Raw genomic sequence first — 24409 nt, 5'->3', positions numbered from 1 at the left:
GTACATGGTGTTTGGAAGTGTTCTAATTTCACTGTTTTACATGTAGCTCTCCAATTTTCCCAGCACCACTTATTGAAGAGGCTGTCTTTCCTCCACTGTATATTCTTGCATCCTTTTTCAAAGATAAGGTACACACATATGTGTGGATTTATCTCCAGACTATACATATTGTTCCATTTGTCTACATTTTTGTTTTTGTGCCAGTACCATACTGCCTTGATGACCATAGCTTTGTGGTATAGTCTGAAGTCAGGAAAGTTGATTCCTCCAACCTGTTTTTCTTTCAGAAAAATTGCTTTGGCTATTCAGGGCCTTTTGTGATTCTACACAAATTGTAAAATTTTTTCTTCTAGTTCTATGAAAAAACACCATTAATAAATTGATAGGGATTGCATTGAATATGCAGAGTGCTTTGGGCAGTATAGTCATTTTCACAATATTGCTTCTTCCAACCTAAGAACATGTTATATCTCTCCATCTGTTTATTTTGTATTTATTTCATCAGTGTCTTATAGTTTTCTGCATACAGGTCTTTTGTCTCTTTGAGTGAGTGAAGTCTCTCAGTCGTGTCTAACTGTTTGTGACCCCATGGACTGTAGCTTACCAGGCTCTTCCATGGGATTCTCCAGGTAAGAATACTGGAGTGGGTTGCCATTTCCTTCTCCAGGAGATCTTCCCAACCCAGGGATTGAACCCAGGTCTCCCGCATTGTAGTCAGATGCTTTACCGTCTGAGCCACCAGGGAAGGTTTTTTTCCTTTTTCTTGTCTCTTTATGTAGAATTATTCCAAGGTATTTTATTCTTTTTGTTACAATTGTGAATGGGATTATTTCCTTAATTTCCCTTTCTGATTTTTCATTGTTAGTGTTTAAGATTACAAGGGATTTCTGTGCATTAATTTTGTATCCTGAGCCTTTGCTCTATTCACTGATTCATTCTACTAGTTTTCTGGTGGCCTCTTTAGGGTTTTCTATGTATAGTATCATGTCATCTGCAAACAGTGACAATTAAATTTTTCTTTTCCAATCTGGATTCCTTTCTTTTTCTTCTCTGATTGCTGTGGCTAGGACTTTCAAAACTATGTGGAAAAATAGTAGTGAAAGTGGGAACCTTTGTCTTGTTCCTGGTCTTAGAGGAAATGCTTTCAGTTTTTAACCATTGAGAATAATGTCTGCAGTAGGTTTGTTGTATATAGCCTTTATTATGTTGAGGTAGATTCCTTCTGTGATTTTCTAGAGGGCTTTTCTTAAATCACAAATGAGTATTGAATTTTGTTGAAAGTTTCTCTGCATCTACTGAGATGATCATATGGTTTTTGTCTTTCAGTTTGTTAATATTGAGTATCACAAAGATTGACTTGGGTATATTGAAGAATCCTTGCATCCCTGGGAATAACCCCACTTGATCATGCTGTATGATCCTTTTCATATGTTGTTAAATTCTGTTTGTTAGAATTTTGTTCAGGATTCTTACATCTATGTTCATCAGTGATACTAGCTTATAAGTTTATTTTTTGTGATATCTTTATCTGGTTTTGCTATCAGGGTGATGGGGGCCTCATAGAATGAGTTTGGAGTTTTCTTCCATCTGTAATTTTTTGGAAGAGTTTAAGCAGGAAAGGTATTAGCTCTTCTCTAATCATTTGATAGAATTCACCTGTGAAGCCATCTGGCCCTGGACTTTTGCTTGTTGGAAAAATTTCTATCACAGTTTTGGTTTCAGTGCTTGTGATTGGCCTGTTCATATTTCCTATTTCTTCCTGGTTCAATCTTGGAAGGTTGTAATTTTCTGCAAATTTGTCTGCTTCTTCCAAGAAGTCCATTTAGTGGCAGATAGTTGCTCGCGGTAGTCTCTTACGATCCTTTCTATTTCTGCATTGTGTACTGTAACTTCTCCTTTTTCATTTCTAATTTTATTGATTTGAGTCGTCTCCCTTTTTTTCTTGATGACCATGGGTAATGGTTTGCCAAATTTGTTTATCTTCTCAAAATTCCAGTTTTCAGTTTTATTGATCTTTGCTATTGTTTCCTTCATTTCCTTTTGCTATGATTTCCTTCATTTCCAGTTCATTTATTCCTGTTTCATCTTTATGATTTCTTTCCTTCTACAAACTTTGGGGGGTTTTTGTTCTTCTTTTTCTAATTGCATTAGGGGTAAGATTAGGTTATTTGTTTGATGTATTTCTCATTTCTCGAGGAACGCTTGTATTGCTATAAACTTCCATGTTAGCATTGCTTCTACCGCATCCTACAGGCTTTGAGTTGTTGCGTTTTATTGTCATTGGTTTTTAGGTGTTTTTATTTCCTCTTTGATTTCTCAAAACACATAACTGGGCATGGTACTACCCTTCAGAGAAACAAGATCCAGCCCCACCCACTACAACACGGGCACCGTCCTCCCCACCAGAAAGCCTTCACAAGGCACTGTCCAACCCCACCTACTGGGGGTGGACCTCACAAACAAGAGGAAGTATGGCCTTGAAGCCTGCAGAAAGGAGACTTCAAACACAGTAAATTAAACAAAGTGAAAAGACAGAGAAATACACAGCAGATGAAGGAGCATGGTAAGAATCCACAAAACAATGAAGAGGAAATAGGCAGTCTACCTGAAAAAGAATTAAGAGTAATGATGGTAAAGAGAATCCAAAATTGGAAATAAAATGGAGGCACAGATCAAGAAGATACAAGAAATGTTTAACAAGGACCTAGTAGAAATGAAGACAGAAAATCAACAATGAACAACAAAATAATTGAAGTAAAAAATACACTAGAGTGAACCAAAAGCAGAATAACTGAGGCAGAAGAACGGGTAAGTGAGCCGGAAGATAGAATGGTGGAAATAAATGAGGCAGAGCAGAATAAATTATGAAAAGAAATGAGAACAGTGTCAGAGACCTCTAGAACAACATTAAAGGCACCAATATTTGAATTATAGGAATCCTAGAAGAAGAAGAGAAAAAGAAACTTGGGATGGGGCCATCTAATTATACCCAGACAGACCTGACAATGTAAAACTCCTGAGTCACTCTGAGCCTCCTCTGTGAGTGAAACACAACATTCCTTTTATGTCTGAGAATATGAGCCTCTCTTAAAGGAAAACTGTAGTAATCTCACCTGAAGCAGTTATCTTACAAGGAGACAACCACTGGCCTTGAGACCCATCTAAATACTTTGGTGCCTCAAGATTTATAAACTAGGATCAGATCTCAAAAAGCTTTAGGAGGACAGGTACAAAGTGTGACTCAGAAAGAAGCGACCTGTGCATCAAAAGAATTGGAATGTTTTGATAATATATATTGTCAGAAACCTAGAGAATATATGTGGGAGTGAATCTTATAGGGGTTAAAGCAAAGATGATGGAATACAACACTGAATCAAACCAAATTTAATAATACAGAGTACCTGCCAGATATCTGGATTCAATGCTTTTTTTAAGCTAGAAGTGGCTCTATCAGTTTACTTGTTGACTGGTGAGACCTGGCCTTACATTTAATGAGGCTGAAATGTCGAAACATCCCCAACATGTTGCAGAAAAAGCAGTCAAAGGTTTTAAGAAGTCAGGAATGTTAGACTGAATTTATCATAGGATATCTGTACCCCACACCACACCGCATCCCCTGAAAGAAATCCAAAGTTAAAGTTATACCTTTAACTATGGTACTGATTTATACATTATTTAGGAGAACAAAAGCATTCTGCTGTGGTGGGTCTCCTACCACAGCATTCTCTAGGCCATTCATTCCAGTGCAGGGTGACTCCAACTGAGATGATGTAATTCCAGAGTGAAAGTGGTCAAAGGGCAGCATCTAAGAGTCAAAGACAAGGTGGGTGCATTTATTCTAATGGGAAAGAGTGGATATTATAAAATTTTGATCCACAAGGACCTTTGGCTCATTAAAACAAGCTTAAGAATGAAATGAATGGGTAACCTAGACAAATGTTACTTTTTCGTTATATATAATAGAAAAATCGAGGTCTTAAAACCAGCAGCCTGACTTGAGTAGCCACAGTGGCGAGTCAGTCTTTCAACCAGTTTCCAACAAAGGCAAGTTCACAGATTCAGAGCATCTTTAATGAGGGTTTGTTGATGTTTCTGAGAAATGAGCCAGCAACACTACTAAAAGTATGTATTAGAAGTCTCCGAGTCTTCCCTAAAGAGACCTGAGACCATTTACCAGAGTGACTGTTCACTAGGGAAAAAGAAAATACCCAGATATTTCCGTTATTACCAGAAATTGGCTTGTAAATGGTGCTGATTCCTCAAGACTCAAAACTCCACTGTGGCCCACCAGGTTATCGATGGCCATCGGGTTATAGATCAGGGGTCCCTGGGCCACAGACTGGTAGCATAACAGGCCCATAGCCTGTTAGGAACAGGGCCACACAGCAGGAGGTGAGCAGAGGGCAAGCAAGCGAAGTTTCATCTATAATTATAGTCACTCCCAATTGCTTGCACGACCACCTGAGCGGTAATCCAATGCTGCCACCTCCATCAAATCAGAGGCAGCATTAGATTCTCATAGGAGCATGAACCCTACTGCGAACTGTGCATGTGAGGGATCTAGATGCAGGAGAACAAGCTCAGGTCTCCCAGTGACTCTGCGTTTCGGTCAGTTGTATAATTATTTCATTATATATCATAAAGCAGAAATACTGCACACATAATAGAAATAAAGTACACAATAAATAGAATGTGTTTGAAACATCCCAAAACCAACGTCCCGCTCCTCCCCCCAGCCCCCAGTCCGTGGAAAGACTGTCTTCCAGGAAACTGGTCCCTGGTACCAGAAAGGAAAAGGACTGCTGTTATAAACGTAGTCTTACCCCAGACCCACCCCTACTGGTCAAGTGGATCTGGGGACCCACTTTGAAGTTATTTTCCTGGTTCCTGAATATATTATTGGGACAGACCTTGCTGTCAACCATCAAAATACCTAAATTGACTTTCTGGTCCATAAAGTAAGGTAGGAAGGGTCACAAAAAGCAACTACCAAAAGCAACTCCACATTCCTAGAAGGACTACAGAGATAGTGCCACTCTGAAAGATACAGGAGTGGTGATAACTGTCACATCTTCGTCCAACTCATTTATTTACTAAGTTTGACTGTTACTCCAAGGAAATTCTAGTTTTGGAACTGAGGAGAAATGATATAAGCCCCCTCGATGAGCTCTGATGCTAGAGAAAGTCAAGAGGCCTTCAGCTATAATTAGCCAAAAAGCAGAAGCAGCCAGCCAGGCCCTCTATGATGGATTTCCAGGAGTCAGTAAGCACTCAGTCACAAGTACTTAAGCATCTGTTCTGCATCTGGTACTGTACTGAATGTATGTCAGGGGTATCACCAGAAGAAGACATACTCCAGGGCTCAAAGAGCTCACATTCTTAACATGTAGAAAAACAGTTAAAATGGCAAGTAGATTTTGGTGTGGTCAATGCTCTAATTAGGATGCACACACAGGGGATGTGGTGGGGGGGGTGCTACAGAAGAGGGCATATAAATTCAACGAAGGAACCAGTATGTCAGGAGTGAGGAATAGAGGAAGGAAGAGTGGTGACAAAGTCACTCTAGCACAATCTAGCATTCAAGTATTGCAACTTTTCTATGTATTTAACCATTAACTCCCTCCTTCAAACAAAAGCCCTAGAAAAACAGCTATACCTTATTAAGTTTGGTTGTGACATCAGCTTGGCATTAATGTCATCAATCTACATCCTAGTGCCTCAGTACTGTTTGTAGGTAGGTGTTCATGTGGGTCCATGGTAGACCCCGGACTTCCCTGGTAGCTCAGCGGTAAAGAATCTGCCTGCAATGCAGGAGTCGCAGGGGACACAGGTTCAATGCCTGGGTCGGGAAGATCCCCTGGAGGAGGGCATGGCAACCTACTTCAGTATTCTTGTCTGGAGAATTCCATGGACAGAGGAGCCTGGTGGGCTACAATCCATAGGGTCGCAAAGAGTCAGACATGACTGAAGTGACTTAATACACACACACACACACACACACACACACACACGCACATGGCATAGACCCCATGGCAACAACAAACTAGGCATTCTTACACAGCCGGTGATGATGAGTGCTGAGTCCCACTATGGGCAGTTGATCTGCTGCTCTTCCCTCCCTGAGTGTTCTTAGGCATTTGGGTTGTATCCTGCTACATAACTGGTGATACTGGCAAGAAATGCCCAATGATCTGCCAATGACCAATTCCTGGATGACAAAAGCTTCTGCTCTGTCTATTTCTCATTAAGCAATATTTTTACCTCATTCTAGTGCATTTCATCAGTGGCACTAGTACTTCCTTCCAGTATTGACGGTTAATAAGTTACATATTCTTCTCTCATTTCATCAACTACTATGCTTATTTTTATTGAAAAAGCGAATTTTTTCTGACCCTATATATGTGAAATCATATTGTTTGTATGCATGGCTCCGTTCTTAACTTGTTGTTTACAATATTGCTTCCAAGAAAGTATGTGTTTCAAGAAAAATAGATACTCTTTTTTAGTACAGAAAAATAGTTTCCAAGGCAAAAAAATACTTGCCTAGAAATTCAGATGCTTCTCCTATAGCATGAGGAGAAAACAAATTCCTACTCTGCCACTCTTCCTAGACAGCTCATTTTCACTGTCACAGATTGTGCTCATTTTCTGAGAGAAAGCAAGCCACTCCTTTGCATATAACTAGGTATACACGCTAAATGATAACTTGCAGGTTACAAGTATTCATGAATCACAGCTTTAAAATACATTTAAATATAACTGAACCCCAAATTTGCTTTAAAGCATTTTAGATGAGAAAATATGGGAAGATCAACTCAGTGTATGTGGAAGGGAACAAGCTCAACTGGATTTGTGATGTGTTATTTGCTTAAATACATGACACAGTATAGCATAATGTTAAGCTCTGATAAAATTAGATGATACGATGCATGAAGGATTATGTTACACTCAATAGTTTTCTATTTTGAAACACTTCACTCATTTAAAAAAAAATGACCTAAGGATTAATAGATTATAGACAAAAGCTGTTGCTGTCGTTTAGTCACTAAGTGTTGTCCAACTTTTTGTGACCCTGTGGACCGCAGCACACCAGGCTTCCCTGTCCTTCACTATCTCCTGGAATTTGCTCAAACCCATGTCCATTAAGTTGGTGATGCCATCCAACCATCTCATCCTGTCATGCTCTTATCCTCCTGCCCTCAATCTTTCCCAGAATCAAGATCTTTTCCAATGTGTCAGCTCTTTGCATCAGGCAGCCGAAGAACTAAAGCTTCAGCTTCAGTATCAGTCCTTCCAATGAATATTCAGGGCTGATTTCCTTTAGCATTACCTGGTCTGATCTCTTTGCTGTCCTAGGGACTCTCAAGAATCTTCTCTAGCACCACAGTTCGAAAGCATCAATTCTCTGGTGCTCAGCCTTCTTTTGTGTTCCAACTCTCACATCCGTACATGACTACTGGAAAAACCACAGCTTTGACTATACAGACCATTATCAGCAAAGTGATGTCTTTGCTTTCTAATATATTGTCTAGGTTTGTCGTAAATTTCCTTCCAAGGAGCAAGTAACTTTTAATTTCATGGCTGCAGTTACCGTCCGAAGTGATTCTGGAGCCCAAGAAAATAAAATGTTACTGCTTCCACTTTTCCCTTTCTATTAAAATATAAAAAATGAGAAACCACTAAGAAACAATCCAGAAGTTAATCCATTAAGCGGCAGGGGGGTGGAGTTCCTCATTGTAGTCAGCTGGAAGTACAATAGTGGAGCTCCTATCCACCTTTTGTTCTCACGTTCTTCCAGCTCCTTATAAAACCTTCACTCCCTAAGTAACTTCAAAATCACCATCATGTATCCTTCTTTGTTTTCTCATTCATTCATTCATACAACTGATAACTTGTTCAATGCCTAGAATTATACGATCCAGTGCAAAGGACTATGTATAACTTGGAGATGAAAGATACAAGAATCCTGTCTCCCTCCTTGTCTTCCTTGATAAGGTCATGTACACAAATTAAGTTTTAAAATATATAGTAGAAATGTTGAGAGATATTGGTTTGGAAATAAATGTTGTCCAGTAAGAGATGAGAAAGGATTACATGGAAAGAAAGGACTTTTGATGAATGGATAGAATTTGAATGTTTCAGTTTCCAAAATCCCTTTCCTACTAACCTACCCACAGGTAGCAAAAAGTAAATCTTTGTCTAGAGTAGATTAGAAGTGGCTAATAAATGCTAGTGGTACGAAGCAGTGAGTATGGTCTTAGGAAAAACGTACACTTAGTGATACATGTGCATCTGCATCATTTCCCATATGAAAACAGGATACTTCCTATTAAAGTCTTGACAGTTGGAGTAATGGGCCAAATCAAACACAAAGAAATGCAAGGTTCTGCTCCAGGGACCTGTACAGAGATGTAAGGATAGGGTCTAAAAAATAGCATATGTTAAAGTACTCAGGGTCCCAGTCAAGGATAAAATCTACAAGAATCAATAACATAATGTGGCCAAAGTGCTTTCTAATACATTAAATTTTTATAAGGAACATATTTTCATGGCTCAAAAATCAATATTCATGCAAAAAATGTAGCTTAGAATTGTTTCCCCAATTTCTGTGCTAATTCATTGTGGCCCATTTAAAAGATTTCCATGAAAATCATTTTTTAAAGTCCTTTCAGTGATTTTTAAGCCTAGTAGAAGTAATAGTAATATACACATGCACATATTCTCATTTCTCCACCTTTTGTACCAAAAAACGTCTTCATTGTTCTTCATCTGACGTTTTTCATTTTATTTTATATCCTGGCAATCTTTCCATAATGGTATGTAGAACTTCCTCATTTCTTTTCCAGCTGCATAGCGTTTCAGTTTGTGTATATATCACAGATTATTGTGGTGGTTTTAAATATGGCTGCAAAATTCTTTGACACTCTTCCCGTTAGAATTGAAGTCTACATTTCTTCACCTTACATGCTGCTGCTGCTGCTGCTAAGTCGCTTCAGTTGTGTCCGACTCTTCACGACCCCATGGACTGCAGCCCACCAGGCTCCTCCGTCCATGGAATTTTCCAGGCAAGAGTACTGGAGTGGGGTGCCATTGCCTCCTCCACACCTTACATGCAGGTGGCTTATAACTGCTTTGACCGATTAAGCGTGGCAGAATGACTTCTTAGACTAGGTCTTAAAAGATGTATGTCTTCCATGAAGCTCATCTTATTTTCAGGCGTGTCTGGTAGATTTAATAACCACCTATGTTCTCATTAGAGATTGTCAGTAAATATAAATACTACTTTTTTTGTGCAAGGCATTGCACAAAGCATTCCATCTATATAGAGAACCAGAACAGGAGCCCTGAATTCTGAAAATCTGGAAAATAGTTTTCTTATAAATTTTAAAAATAATTTTGTATTAGCTGGTAGAACCTACACAGCTCAGTAGAAATCAGTGTTTATTTGGGACATTCTTATGCTCTAGGATTAATAACAACTCAGGTGTCTGTGAAAGTCTCTTATTTTAAATCTGTTCACTATCATTTCTAACTATTGTTTTTCCTCTGGATAGTGAATCTTAGCACTTTAATCTCTGAAATTTTAAAACTTCACCTGTTCAGATGCTGAACTATTAGAAGCTTTCTGTATACTGGTTTTAAATCCATATTATGGATGTGCAAAGCTTAAATATATCAACTTGACAAAGCATGGGAAGAAAAGATATTTTTCCACTACCTTTAGAAATACATGCTTTGAATCGAATACTCTAACTGGTCATGTGGCACAGAAAAAATATCACATGCTAGTTGGGCTTTTGATGCTTAAAAGAGCTATGTAACACTCCTTAATGTTCAATATACTGTTTTTGCAATTTTCAAAAGTATACTGGAAGAAATGGTAATTTAAGTTAAAAAAGGGCATTGGAAGTAAAAGAGTGAGGTAAAAACAAAGGTAATAATCAGTCCCTTGGACAGCAAGGAGATCAAACCAGTCAATCCTAAAGGAAATCAATCCTGAATATTCACTGGAAGGACTGATGCTGAAGCTGAAACTCCAGTACTTTGGCCACCTGATGCTAAGAACTGACTCATTTGAAAAGACCCTGATGCTGGGAAAGATTGAAGGCAGGAGGAGAAGGGGAGGACAGAGGATGAGATGGTTGGATGGCATCACTGACTCAATGGATGTGAGTTTGAGCAAGGTCTGGGAGTTGGTGATGGACAGGGAGGCCTGGCGTGCTGCAGTCCATGGGGTCGCAAAGAGTAGGACACGACTAAGCAACTGAACAATGACAATATTTTAAAGTTACAGATATTTTTATTTTAGGTATATCTAGATTCCTTACCAGGAACAATTATGTCATGAGATATAAAAGCAAAAGGGAACACACTATATTACTCCTTCTCAAGTGGGAAACGGAACCTAGAGTTCTAAAGTAACTACTCTGAGGTCACAACTATTAACTGGCTGGAAGAATTCAGAACAGTCCCTTTAGGCCAAACCACACCCGTTGGCAGATCATCTCAGGCTATCCAGGGATTTAGATACACAATGCTTGAGGAACTTACCTGAAGACCAGGGAGAGGAGACACATTTTTCATTTCTTTTTCACATATTTATTTATATTCTTTCAGAGAAAAAGAAAATCACTTTATAACAGGAAAGGAAAAAAATCTAGGGAAGTGCCAAAACAACACAAACTTTGATGCACTCTCCACCCAACCTCAAAAAAATAAAGTAGAAATTCTCTCAAAAGAACAGAGTAGCAGGCAGAATGCATTCCCTTTTAAAATTGATTAAAGAGTTGTCATTCTTAGGTTGTACAATATCTCTTCATCCTTATAAAAAGGAAACTCGTAATAGCTGAGCATAAAGCTGTATTCAGGGTTGTCTGCTTTCCTCCAAAGTGGAAGGCTTAGGGTTTCCACTGATCACTTCCCAGACAGTTGCTTACTGCTCTGAAATATAGTTGTGAACATACATCCTGCTATGAGTCTCCTCTCTAACATCTGTATATATCTATCTAACATCTGTATCCATCTGGCAAATCTTGCAAGATTTTGACAGAATGCTGTAACCTAAAAGTCTGACATTTCTGAAGGGTCTGAAGAATCCTTGGGAATAAATGAGAAGCTGAAAGTATCATCTCCCACTACAGCAAAGTCTTACCATACATCTAATAGGTAACTGTTATATGAAATGTATTCCTCAGGCCTGATCTCTCCCTAGATTCCAGACTTGTATATCCAACTGCATACTGGACATTTCCAATTGAGTGATGACTTGAAGGTATTTCACACTCAACTTGTCTGAAACAAAATATTTATTTCCACTGACCTTCTTTCTTCTCATCCCCCTCCACACACCAAACTCTTCCAGTTTTCCCATTTTAGAAAAAAAGTACATATTTTACCTAGCTATTTAGGTCAGTTTTGGAAATTTGTGATTCCTTTCTTTCCACTGATTCAATCCTTCAGCAAGTCCTGCTGCTCTTTACTTAAAATATGTCTTGAATCGAACCATATTCTGCAGCTTCCATCACCCCTACCTTGGTTCAGAGCACATTACCTCTTGCCTATTCCACTCCAACAGCCTCCTGATTAGTTTCATGTCTTATTAGCCTCTTCTCATTTGCCCCCACCCCCCCTCCCCGCATAATTCATTCTCTAAACATCAACCAGGATGATCTACTTAAAGGTAAAGCATTTTGCATTTCATGTCTCTCGTTTGCTTCAAAATTTTCATGGCTCCCGTTACCCTAAGCACACAGTCCCATCTCTGATGGTGGCCGACAAAGCTGCCATGAAACCCGTTACCCGCCATCTGCCTCTACAAGTATGAAGTCCTAGCCCCTGTAGCTGCTGACCTTCAGCACGCCCTGAAAGGAGTTCAGGGAGGCGATCAGGGATGAGGCATTCTCTGTCCGGGGGTAAAAACTGGCAGAACAGGCCTTTAGAGAGGTAGGTATTTCCAGGAGAAGATTTTACAAGCCCAATTTCTTGCATCTTCTTTTTTTTAAACAGATAACTTTATGGATTATTTATTTTTCTTTTCTGACCGTGCTGAGTCTTTGTCACTCTAGTTGCGGCAAATGGGCGCTGCCCTCTAGCCGCGGTACAGGGGCTTCTTGCCATGGCGGCGCCTCTGGTTGTGGAACATGGACTCTGGGGGCGCAGGCTTCAGCAGCTGGGGGACCCAGGCTCTAGAGCAGGCACTCAGTAGTTGTGCACGGGCTGAGCTGCTCCAAGACACGCTGGGATCTTCCCAGCGTGTGGGATCTTCCCGGCCCAGGGACTGAACTTGTATATCTCCTGCATTGCAAGGCAGATCCTCTACCACTGAGACACTGGGGAAGGCCCTTTGCATCTTCTCATATCTAGAAAAACACTAAATTCATTAGTGGAGAGACTTCTGCTCCTCATGCCTAGTGGCAACATTCTGCCAAAATGAGTGCTTCATTGCACGCATACCCCTTTCACTAAAATCACATATATGCTGACCGCTCCCTTACCTCTCTGGAGCAGTTTCCCAGGGCTATCTGAGGGGCTGTCTCCCAGGCTATGTTCCCCATTTAGCCCCAAGTAAAGCTTAACTCATAACTTTCACTTTGTGCATTTTTTCATCAACAAAGCTCTTCTGGTCTATCCTAGTCTAGACCTGTAACACTTTCTACCATACTTCCCCCAAGTCACTACACTCTGAACAATTGTCCTCTTTGTTTTAAAACAGCATGTTGTTTTCAGCCTGTTGTTCCAGCTGCCTGACATACTCCTCCCTTAATCTTCCAACAACTGATTTCAACTTCTTTTTCAGGTGTCTGAGCAGTTGTTATCTCCGAGATTTCTTTTCTGAACACACTGCCTGAAATACTCCCCACACGGCCAGTTAACTATCCTCGTGACCTGCTTCATTCTCTTCAGTTTCTGGAATTGTAAAGCTTGCCAAAGGTATCTTTCACTGAAATGTAAACTCCTTGTCATCTGCATCAGTGCAACAGGTGCTCAAATATTTGAAATGGTTGAATGAAATATTCCTTGATTAATGTTTTCAAGATGTTTGGTAGAGCCAGGAGGGTACGCGGGCATTATAAAATAGAATCATGGAGCTTTATTCATGGAGCCTGCTGAATAGGATTATAACAGAAAAGGATTATAATAGGAAATAGGCTTGCCAGAATATTGGAAAACTGGAAGAAGATATACTTCAGGAATGTTTGGGCTCTATTTTCCCTTCATAAGGATATGGTCTCAGTGAAGCAGATTTTGATTCAAGAACTGTTTTGTACAAGCGGAGCACAGGGAACTATATTCGATATCTTGTTAATAAATTATAATGGAAAAGAATCTTAAAATGATATAAATATGAAACTGAATCACTTGGCTATACACCTGAAACAACATTGTAAATCAACTATATTTCAGTAAAAAACAAACAAAAAAAGAATTATTTGGAAAAAATCTCCTTAAATGGAGGATGAGCTTCAGCACAGCACAAAATCAAGCTTTCCCACCTTCCCAGTACCACAGCAGGTACACACCCTTACTGGGAGCTTCAGGAGCTGCTTTCAAATATGCTGCATCTATTTCCCCTCATTGTGACAACTGGTTTCTGGTGGGTTTTCAGAAACCTTGGCAAATAAAATGAGAATTGAATTTAATCTTACAGGAGATAAGTGTAGATCTCTGGGTCGACATTATCTGTTCCTGCCGATCCACAGCCAACCTTAAACTCTGCAAGGATGCAAGGAGGTTCAAAAATTTAAGACTGCCCCAAGAGATTAAAGAATGCTAGCTCAGTGCAATGGACTGAATGTCATGACCCCCTCAACATTCATACGTTGGATCCTACCCCCCTCCAATATGATGGTATTAGGAGGTGGGAACTTTGGGAGATAATTAGGTCATGAGAGTGGAGATCTCATGACTGAGACTGGTGTTCTGAAAAGAACTCAAGGGAGCTCTCTTGCCCTCTTTCTGCCACATGAGGATACAAGCAGAGGTCGGGGGTCTGCAACCCAGAAGAGAGCTCTCACTAGACACTGAATCTGTTGGATCCTCCATCCTGGACTTTCCAGACTCTAGAACTGTGAGAAGTAAATGTTTGCTATTTAAGCCATCCAGTCTATGGTATTCTGTTATAATAGCCTGAATCAAGATACTCACTCTATAGCATCTAGTGAAACTCTAGCCTAGTGTAGGACGTAGCTCTAAGTGAAATAAACTTTGCCCCACTGTAAAGACTTTAAAGTGAGGAACCATTTTCACTTAGATTTCTTTAGGGAGAGGACATAAGAGAATCACTGAAAACATACCTTGCTTATTGTACAATTTCTAAGTAAGATGTACAAAGGCTCATATTAAATAACTTACCTCTCCAAACAGGAGTCAATTTATTTTCTAGTCACTGAAAGCAGTTCCTCAAGCAACTGTGAATTTACACACTTTTTAAAGTACAACAAGGTGAAAAGGAAATGTCAATGCCTTCTAAAGTGTTTCATAGGTAATCTAAGTTTGTTTTCGCAATAAAGGAGTATTAACCTCTTCATTGAAGTTGATTTGAGGTAATTTTACGATTAAGACAAATGTACATTAGCACATTACATTAGATGGAAATGAACAGTTCTTCAGTTCTTTTAAAAAGGATTTGCCTATAAACATATCTAAACAATTCTCCACAAGGTCACTGATAACTTCCATGACACTAAATTCAAATGACATTTTTTAGATTATATCTGTCTGTTCTTTCTTGTAGCTTTTTACATGTTTGATCATTCCCTTCCTGAAATGTTTTCTTCCCCTTGATTCTGTAGTAGTACCGTCTCCTGGTTTTCACCCTACATCACTGGAAGAAACTTACCAGCCTTTTTGCAGGTTCATCTTAACGTAACTGGCCATTGAATGTGGGAGTTTCCCAAAGCTTTGTCTGGGGCTCTCTCCTCATCCCATGCTGTTCTTTCCCTCTAAGTGGGCTCATATAAAGCTTCCAACTTTTTAACATTTTGTACACAGAGAAAATGATAATCTTTGTATAGATACTCAGAGCTGGAGGCCACGGGCCTAAAGGCTTCTGCTACTCCAGGGATAGAGGATAGTTAACATCTTCACACATGTATGTTCTATCTCATCACAATCCGTGGCACACTGGCGGGGATCTAGGCAACTCTAAATGAAGATCCATGTATTTGGCTATCACCAACATGTAACACAATTTTATATTTTCAGCCCAGGCCTCATGATTAGCCCTAAACCCCTAGATCCAATTGCCTATCTGACATCACTTTTTGGATATTGGAAAGTACCTTAAACATAACATGTCTAAAACTAAGCTCATGATTTGTGTTCTTCAAAACTTGGTCCTCTTCTGGTGTTCTCTATGTCTCAGTGTAAGCAATCATACCAAGTTGCACAAGTCAGAATTCTAGGAACTATCCTGACACTTCCTTCTCATTCCCACATTTAATCTATCATCAGCCCCTCTTCAGTAATTCCTAATGCCTTCTTATCTCTCCACCTCTACCACTGCCTGAGTCCAAGTTACCATCCTGGCATCCAGTCCCATCATTTCATGGCAAATACATGGGGAAAAAATGGAAACAGCGACAGACTTTCTTTTCTTGGGCTCCAAAATCACTGTGGTCGGTGACTGCAGCCATGAAATTAAAAGATACTTGCTCCTTGGAAGAAAAGCTATGACAAACCTAGACAGTGTATTAAAAAGCAAAGACATTACTTTAAGGGCAAATGTCCATATAGTCGAAGCTATGATTTTTCCAGTAGTCATGTATGGACATGAAAGTTGGACCATAAAGGAGGCTGAGCACAGAATTGTTGCTTTTGAACTGTGGTGTTGGAGGAGACTCTTGAGAGTCCCTTGGACTGCAAGGATACCAAACGAGTCAATTCTAAAGGAAATCAACCCTTAATACTGGAAGGATCGATGCTGAAGTTGAAGCTCCAATACTTCGGCTACCTGATGCAAAGAACAGACTCATTTGAAAAGACCTTGATGCTGGGGAAGATTGAAGGCAGGAAGAGCAGGGGATGACAGAGGATGAGTTGGTTGGGTGGCATCACTGACTCAATGGAAATGAGTCTGAGCAAGCTCCGGGAGAGGGTGAAGGACAGGGAAGACTGGCGTGCTGCTGTCCGTGGAGTTGCAAAGAGTCGGACACAACTGAGTGACAGAACAACAAATGCTACAGGAGAAGAGCAAAGAAATACCTCCAGAAGGAATGAAGAGTCTGGGCCAAAGCAGAAACAATGCCGAGCTGTGGATGTGTCTGGTACTGAAAGTAAACTCCGATGCTACAAACAACATTGCATAGGAACTGTAATGTTAGATCCATGAATCAAGGTAAATTGGAAGTGGTCAAACAGGAGATGGCAACAGTGAACACTGACATTTTTTAAACCAGTGAACTAAAATGAACCAGAATGGGTGAATTTAATTCAGATGATTGTTATATCTATGACCATGGGCAAGAATCCCTTAAAAGAAATGGAGTATCCCTCATAGTCAACAAAAGACTCTAAATGCAATACTTGGGTCCAAACTCAAAAATGACAGAATGATTTCAGTTCATATCCAAGGTAAAAAAACTCAACATCACAGCAATCCAAGTCTATGCCTGAATCACTAATGAAGATGAAGCTGAAGCTGAACAGTTCTGTGAAGACCTACAACACATTTTAGAACTAACAGGAAAAAAAGATGTCCTTTGAAACACTGGGGACTAGAATGAAAAAGCAGGAAGTCAAGAGATACCTGGAGTAACAGGCAAGTTTGGCCTTGGAGTACAAAATGAAGCAGGGCAAAAGCTAACAGAGTTTTGCCAAGAAACACTCATCACAGCAAACACCCTCTTCCAACAACACAAGAGAAGACTCTACACGTGGACATCATCAGATGGTCAATATCAATATCTGACATTATATTCATTGCAGCTGAAGATGAGAATCTCTATAGAGTCAGCAAAAACAAAACCAGGAGCTGACTGTAGCTCAGATCACGAACTCCTTATTGCCAAATTCAGACTTAAATTGAAGAAAGTAGGGAAAACCACTAGGCAATTAAGTCATGAACTAAGTCAAATTCCTTATAATTATACAGTGAATGTGACAAATAGGTTCAAGGGATCAGATCTGATAGAGAGTGTGTCAGAAGAACTATGGACAGAGGTTCATAACATTGTATAGAAGGTGGTGATAAAAATCATCCCCAAGAAAAAGAAATGCAAAAAGGCAAAATGGTTGTCTGAGAAGCCCTTATATATAGCTGAGAAAGTAGAGGAGCAAAAGCTCAAAGGAGAAAAGAAAATATATACCCATCCGAATGCAGAGTTCCAAAGAATAGCAAGGAGAGATAAAGTCTTCCTAAGTGGACAGTGCAAAGACACAGAGGAAAACAATAGAATGGGAAAGACTAGAGATCTCTTAAAGAAAATTAGAGATATCAAGGGAATATTTCATGCAAAGATGGGCACAATAAAGGACAGAAATAGCATGGACCTAACAGAAGCAAAAAAGTTTAAGAAGAGGTGGCAAGAATACTCAGAATAACTATACAAAAAAGGTTTTAATGACCCAGATAATCATGATGGTGTGGTCTCTCACCTAGAGCCACAGACATCCTGGAATGTGAAGTCAAGAGGGCCTTCAAAAGCATTACTCTGAACAAAGCTAGTGGAGCTATTTCAAATCCTAAAAGACGATGCTGTTAAAGTGCTGCACTCAATGTGCCTGCAAACTTGGAAAACTCAGCAGTGGCCACAGGACTGAAAAGGGTCAGATTTCATTCTAATCCCAAAGAAGGGGAATGCCAGAAAATGTTCAAACTACCACGCAATTGCAGTCAATTCACATGCTAACAAGGTAATGCTCAAAATCCTTCAAGCCTGACGTCAACTATATATGAACTGAGAACTTCCAGATGTACAAGCTGGATTTAGAAAAGGCAGAGGAACCAGAGATCAAATTGCCAACATCCATGGATCACAGAAAAAGTAAGAGAGTTCCAGAAACACATCTACTTCTGCTTCACTGACTATGCTAAAGTCTTTTATTGTGTGGATCACAACAAACCGGAAAATCCTTAAAGAGATGGGAATACCAGACCATCTCACCTGCCTTCTGAGAAACCTTGAAACCTTGAGTATGCAACTCAAGGAAGCAATAGTTAGAACTGGACATGGAACAATAGACTGATTCAAAACTGGGAAAGCAGTACGTCACCCTGCTTATTTAACTGATATGCAGAGACCATCATGCGAAATGCTGGACTTGAGGAACTCAAGCTAGAATCAAGATTGTTGGAAGAAATATCAATAACCTCAGATATGCACATGACACCACCCTTATGGCAGAAGGCAAAGAGGAACTAAAGAGTCTCTTGATGAAAGTGAAAGAGTAGAGTGAAAAGCTGGCTTAAAACTCAACATTCAGAAAACTGAGATCATGACATCCAGTCCCATAAGTTCATGGCTAATGGATGGGGAAAAAATGGAAACAGTGACAGACTTTACTTTCTTAGGCTTCAAAATCACTGTGGACAATGAATGCAGGCATGAAATTAAAACACACTTGCTCCTTGGAAGAAAAGCTATGAGAAACCTAGACAGTGTAGCAGGGACATCACTTTGCCGACCAAAGTCCATCTAGTCAAAACCGTGGTTTTTCTTGTAGTCACGTACGGATGTGAGAATTGGACCCTAAAGAAGGCTGAACAGCAAAGAATTGATGCTTTTGAACTGTGGTGTCGGAGAAGACTCTTGAGAGTCCCTTGGACAGCAAAGAGATCCAACCAGTCCATCCTAAAGGAGATCAGTCCTGGGTGTTCCTTGGAAGGACTGATATTGAAGCTGAAACAACAATACTTTGTTCACCTGATGCAAAGAACTGAGTCACTTGAAAAGACTCTGATGCTGCGAAAGATTGAAGGCGGGAGAAGAAGGGGATGACAGAGGATGAGATGGTTGGATGGCATCACCGATTCAATGGACATCAGTCTGAGCAAACTCCAGGAGATGATGAAGGACAGGGAGGCCTGGCGAGCTGCAGTCCACGGGGTTGCAGATAGTCGGAGACAACAACAACAAAGCAGAAGCCGGAAGACCTCTCGTGGCCTAGTCTCCAAAGTCACCCAGGTCTCTATTACAATATTCTGTTGGCTAAAAGCAATCACAGTATCAGTCCAGATTCAAGGAGAAGAACTGCCCAAGGAGTTGAATATCAAAAAGCATAGTTCTTAGGAGAGGAAGGGAAGTCTCTGGAGAACATGAGCCACACCAGCCTGTCCACTCCCATCCTGCAGCACCTCTCCTCTTGCAGTTTCCACTCTCACCACACTGGCCTTCCCTCAGGTCCTGGTACTCACCATCCTCTATTCTGCTAAAGGCTTTTGCACATGCCTTTTTTTTTTTTCGCTTAGAGTGTTCTTTTGATCCCCAGTTTGCCAAATTAACCACTGTGCCGCTTTCATACCTAAATTAAGTCTGAGGAAAGCCTTTCCTGACTTTCCTAACCAGGCTAAATCTTTTCATGATATCTTCTATACTCTCAGGGCACAGGATATATTTTTAGCACGGTCCTCTTCCCCACCGCACTCTGTATTTGTTTGAATGACTACGTAATTTTTGACTCAGTATCCCCCACTAACCTGGAAGAAGAGCCATGTCTGTTTTACCTTTCTTACCACAGAGCCTGGCTAGTATTCCAGTATTTACTTTCTGAATAAATAATAAACAGAAATAAACTAAACAAACGAAATATCTCTGTATAACAAAGTACCCTTTTCCCTACAGAATTATAGTGAAGTAGATAATCACATTCCCATATTCCATGCATAAATAATTAGACAACCCAAATATAAACCATTTTTTCACAGATGCCGTCTCATGAATTTAGATGTCATATTCATTTGCCATATCCTACCTACAAAATTAGCAGATGAAAGCTAGTAAATATAGCTAAACAGAGTAAGTTTTGTGGTATTTTTCTAATCTCCTTTCAAATGAGGCTAAAACGTTTCAATTTTAATTTCTATGATTTAAAAAAAGCAGAAAAGTGTACCAAATGGAGAGGTGATTTCCTCCTCTACACAGGAAGCCAATACTGATAGCAAAGACCACTAGAAGCATTCCACTTAGAAACGCAGGGGGATTTGATACACGAATAAAACGAGACACGAATGTGAACTGCCTCCCTCTATGTTATCAATAAAGAAGTGAAACTGTCAGTCGCTCAGTCATGTCTGACTTTTTGTGACCCCATGGACTGCAGCCTGCCAGCTCCTCTGTCCAGGGAATTCTCCTGGCAATAACACTGTAGTGGGTAGCCACTCCCTTCTCCAGAGGATCTTCCTGACCCAAGGATCGAACCTGGGTCTCCTGCATTGCAGGCAGATTCTTTACCATCTGAGCTATAACTTGTCTATAAGTAAACACTATCAAGTTTCCATTTGAAATGAAATATTTCATCTTGTGGTGGGATCTCACATTCCTGTTCTTAGAAAGTTACACGAATAGTGAAAGGCTGAACTGAAGGAAATATTCACGGTGCTTAGTCACTCAGTCGTGTCCGACTCTCTGTGACCCCACGGGCTGCAGCCCGCCAGGCTCCTCTGTCCATGGGGATTCTCCAGGCAAGAATACTGGAGGGGGTTGCCATGCCTTCCTCTAGGAATCGAACTCAGGTCTCCTGCATTGCAAGCAGATCCTTTATCATCTGAGCCACCAGGGAAGTCCAAATATTCACTGGTTATGGCTATTAGCCCATCTATAATTACCCAGACTTTAAAAAATTTTTTGTAGAAGTAGTTAATAACCATAATATTCACTAGTTATGGCTATTAACCACTTCTACAATTTTTTTTTAAAGTCTGGGTAATTACAGATGGTAATTATCATAAGCCAAAGTTCTTTATCAAAAAGTACATTTTATTTCTGGGCTTTTGAATCCCAAGCCTCTCAACTCTAATTCTTGTCAACTACTGAAAATATCTGGTCTAGGGAAAGACTGTTTCTTGCAATCTGAAATGATTCAATCATGTCTTTACTTATTCTTTCTCCACATGACAATGTGGATTCCATGAAGGCATGAATTTGGTTAGTTTTGTTTGCCTAGAGCAATCTCTGGCACATTGTCCTGACCAATGAATTACTGAATGAGTGACTCACACTGCTCTTCTAGAATCAGATTCTATGTATTACTCAAAATATTTATCAATATTCTTATTTGTTATTTATTAAGAAAAAATATTTTGCCAAAAATGCAAAAAAAAAAAAAAAAGCCTTTTACTTATCATTTATGCTTCCTGGGTATTACAGCATATGAAATTAGTGTCTCTAATTATCTAACCAGTCTCAATGACCAGTTAAGAAAAAAATTCTACAATAGGTGGAAAGAGCTTTTGGCTAAGTCCATTGTTAAGAACAAGACAACAAGCCCAAATTGGAATCACTTATGCAGACCTGGGTTCAATCTCTGGGCCAGGAAGACCCCCTGGAGAAGGAAATGGCAACCCACTCTTGCCTGGAAAATCCCATGGTCAGAGGAGCCTGGTAGGTTACAGTCTATGGGGCCAAAAAGAGTCGGACAGGACTGAGCAACTTCACATTCACCTTTCACCGTTCATGCTTCCCCCAGAAATGGAATGTTAACCTAATCAATCAGGAATCTCCTGATCAGCGCCAGTGAGACAACCCACCTGATAGAGACCTGCCAGCCTCTAAAGAAAAATGACCTTGCCACAATCAATCCACTTTTTGCTAGTATAGTTTCCTCGTCCCACTGCCTTCCGCCTATATTGGCCTTTAAGCTTTGTACTTATAGCTCCTTTCTATATGCTAGATGGGATGCTGCCTGATTCATGAATCAACAAACGAAGCCAATAAGACTTTCAAAATTTACTCAGTTGAATTTTGTTTTATAACACATTGAATTTCTTTGTTTGTTAAAAGTTTTCTGGAATAAAACTTCATTTTCTTAGTGACGGAGCTGGAATTTGTACCTTATTGTGTGATTTCAGAAGTCTTATCAGATTAAACAACTGCATGGCAAATGCTAAAGAAGTCTACAAGCAGATCCATGAGTATGACTATTTTTGTGGGATAATTTAGCTATTATTTGACTAAAAATTAAAAAAAAAAAGATACCAGATAGAGGGCATGAAAATCTGTTATAAAACAGTTTCTTAAATCTAAACTCTGTCTCTCAATAAATTGTCAAATATTTTGTCTTAAAAAGGTGACTTGATAAGTTGAAACAGTCATTAATAAGTATTTAAACCTATTGGAGGCTATAAAATTTAGATAATAGTAAATATATTAACATCAAATTTGCCTGTTAAAGGAAATTCCCCCAAGTGGTCCTCTAACACAACTTTAATGCTGGCCAACAAACATGACTTGTGGGTTTTCAATATGTGAGTATCTGTACCATTTTGCACCTTATTTCTCAACTCATCAATCACACTGAATTATTGATGACTAAACATCTTTTTCCTTTGTCCTGCCTCTTGTTAGGTGTGGATTAAGATCTAGTTGCTGTTTTTAAAGTTATAAAGTGCTCAACAGAAATTTTAAATGCTCGACAAGTTCAACCTGCTCCACAGCTGCTCCAATTTCAGACCTGAACTTAGAAAAAGTTGTGTTACAAGAAACATGATCCAGTCACATTTTCAAAAGCATTAATGTGTGCCTCCTTAAACCACTCACATTTATCCAAAAAAGAGATACACAACCTACATTTGCAAGAGCCATATTTGACCCATCTTTTCTCTAGTCTTAGTGTTTTTTCAGTCTAGCCCTCCATTTCCTATAACCCCTGACTCTGCTCTCCAGTTATCTTTAACTCCTGAGTCTGCCTTATTTCTGCTATAGGCTTAGAACAAGGATAGTTACTGGAATAACTATAGTTTGCTAAATAGATTTCCCCTCATTTTCTTCAGATCCCACTGCCATCAAATTTCTTGACTGCACCTTGAGAAGAGAAATAAACAGAAATATGCAATGTTATCCAGTCCATTTCAGTCTCAGATATCCATCAAAAATATTCCATCTTGCCTTCTATTCCTTTGCATTTACCACTCAAACTAACACATACTCCTTACAAGCAGGAGTAATAAGGGCAGAGGTTTCAGATGCATCAGTAACGTCCATTTCTTCTGGTAAGGCAACTCCCTGATTGAACGGAGTATGGTGGGAGATGAATATTTTTCGAACTAAGCCCTTTCAAGGACAGACGCCAAGGTTGAGCAGTACTCCGGCTTCTCGGCCACCCGAAAGGAACTGTGAATGACTACGGAAGATCTGCACCAAACCATCCAGATGCAGCTGAGGAGCTGCTGCGAAACAGCAAAGCCCAGCCTGGGAAATTCATGTCACATCCCGTACGTGGGTCAGAAGGGGCGAAATGCAGACCCACAGAGCAAGGATAAGACAGGCTGCAGACACATACATCCCTTACCAGTGGGGAAGCAGGGGTGAAACACACACAGACACACACACACCCCAAACTACACCCCGAGAAAGCCCTCGGGGCGGGGGGCTCAGGGCAGGCAGCCTCTGTCTTTCCCAGCCTCCGCCTCCGAAATCGCGGTCTATTGAACGTCCGAGGCTTCCCCCCTGTGAAGTGCAAAGGGCCACGCCGGCCTTACCTCGGGGGCTGCTGTCCTGGAGGTACGGGGGCGCCGTGGGAGTGACACTCCCCGAGTGGGACGCGGACAGCAGCGGCGAGCGCTCGTCCACGCCGTCAGCAGCCATGACTGCGGCAGAGGCGGCCGCGCAGGCCGAGTCCGCGGCCCCGGGAGGCGGTGTCGGCGGCGCGGCCGCTCGGAGGACCAGGCGGTGTCACACGGTAGGAGGCGGCGGGGCGGGGCGGGGAACGGGGGGCGGAGGAGGGCGGGGTGGGGAGAGGGGAGGGCCCACTGGGGAAGACCGCGGGAAAGCGGCCAAGTCCCCGCCAGCACAGAGGAGCTAAGGGATGCAAGGGGTACCGCAAGCGCAGAGGAGCTAAGGGATGCAAGGGTCACCAAAACACAGAGGAGCTAAGTGGGATGGAAGGGGTACCAAAACCTCAGAGGAGCTAAGTGGGATGCAAGGGTCACCAAAATCACAGAGGAGTTAAGTGGGATGCAAGGGTCACCAAAATCACAGAGGAGCTAAGTGGGATGGAAGGGGTGCCAAAAGCACAGAGGAGCTAGGTGGATGGAAGGGTCACCGAAAGCACAGAGGAGCTAAGTGGGATGGAAGGGTCACCAAAATCACAGAGCAGCTAAGTGGGATGGAAGTGTTACCAAAAACACAGAGGCGCTAAGTGAGACGGAAGGGTTACCAAAACCTCAGAGGAGCTAAGTGGGATGGAAGGGTCACCAAAAGCACAGAGGAGCTAAGTGGGATGCAAGGGTTACAACTCTTTCCTTTTTGTACTT

At 40.7% G+C, this 24409-nt stretch overlaps 1 protein-coding gene across 1 annotated transcript in view; it reads right to left on the bottom strand.

Moving 5' to 3' along the window:
* PIP4P2 (phosphatidylinositol-4,5-bisphosphate 4-phosphatase 2) overlaps positions 1–23794 on the bottom strand; it is a 63638-nt gene extending 39844 nt beyond the window's left edge. Inside the window, exon 1 of the mRNA XM_061123813.1 lies at positions 23636–23794. Within this exon, the coding sequence (XP_060979796.1) occupies positions 23636–23741 (106 nt within the window). The 5' untranslated portion in view covers positions 23742–23794. The remainder of the gene's footprint in view (positions 1–23635) is intronic.
* Between the last annotated feature and the right edge of the window lie 615 nt (positions 23795–24409).

The sequence above is a fragment of the Dama dama genome, chromosome 21 (assembly GCF_033118175.1).
Source record: "Dama dama isolate Ldn47 chromosome 21, ASM3311817v1, whole genome shotgun sequence".
Lineage (NCBI taxonomy): Eukaryota > Metazoa > Chordata > Mammalia > Artiodactyla > Cervidae > Dama > Dama dama.
Note: the sequence above shows the minus strand (reverse complement) of the source record. Positions and strands in the feature narration are given on the sequence as shown.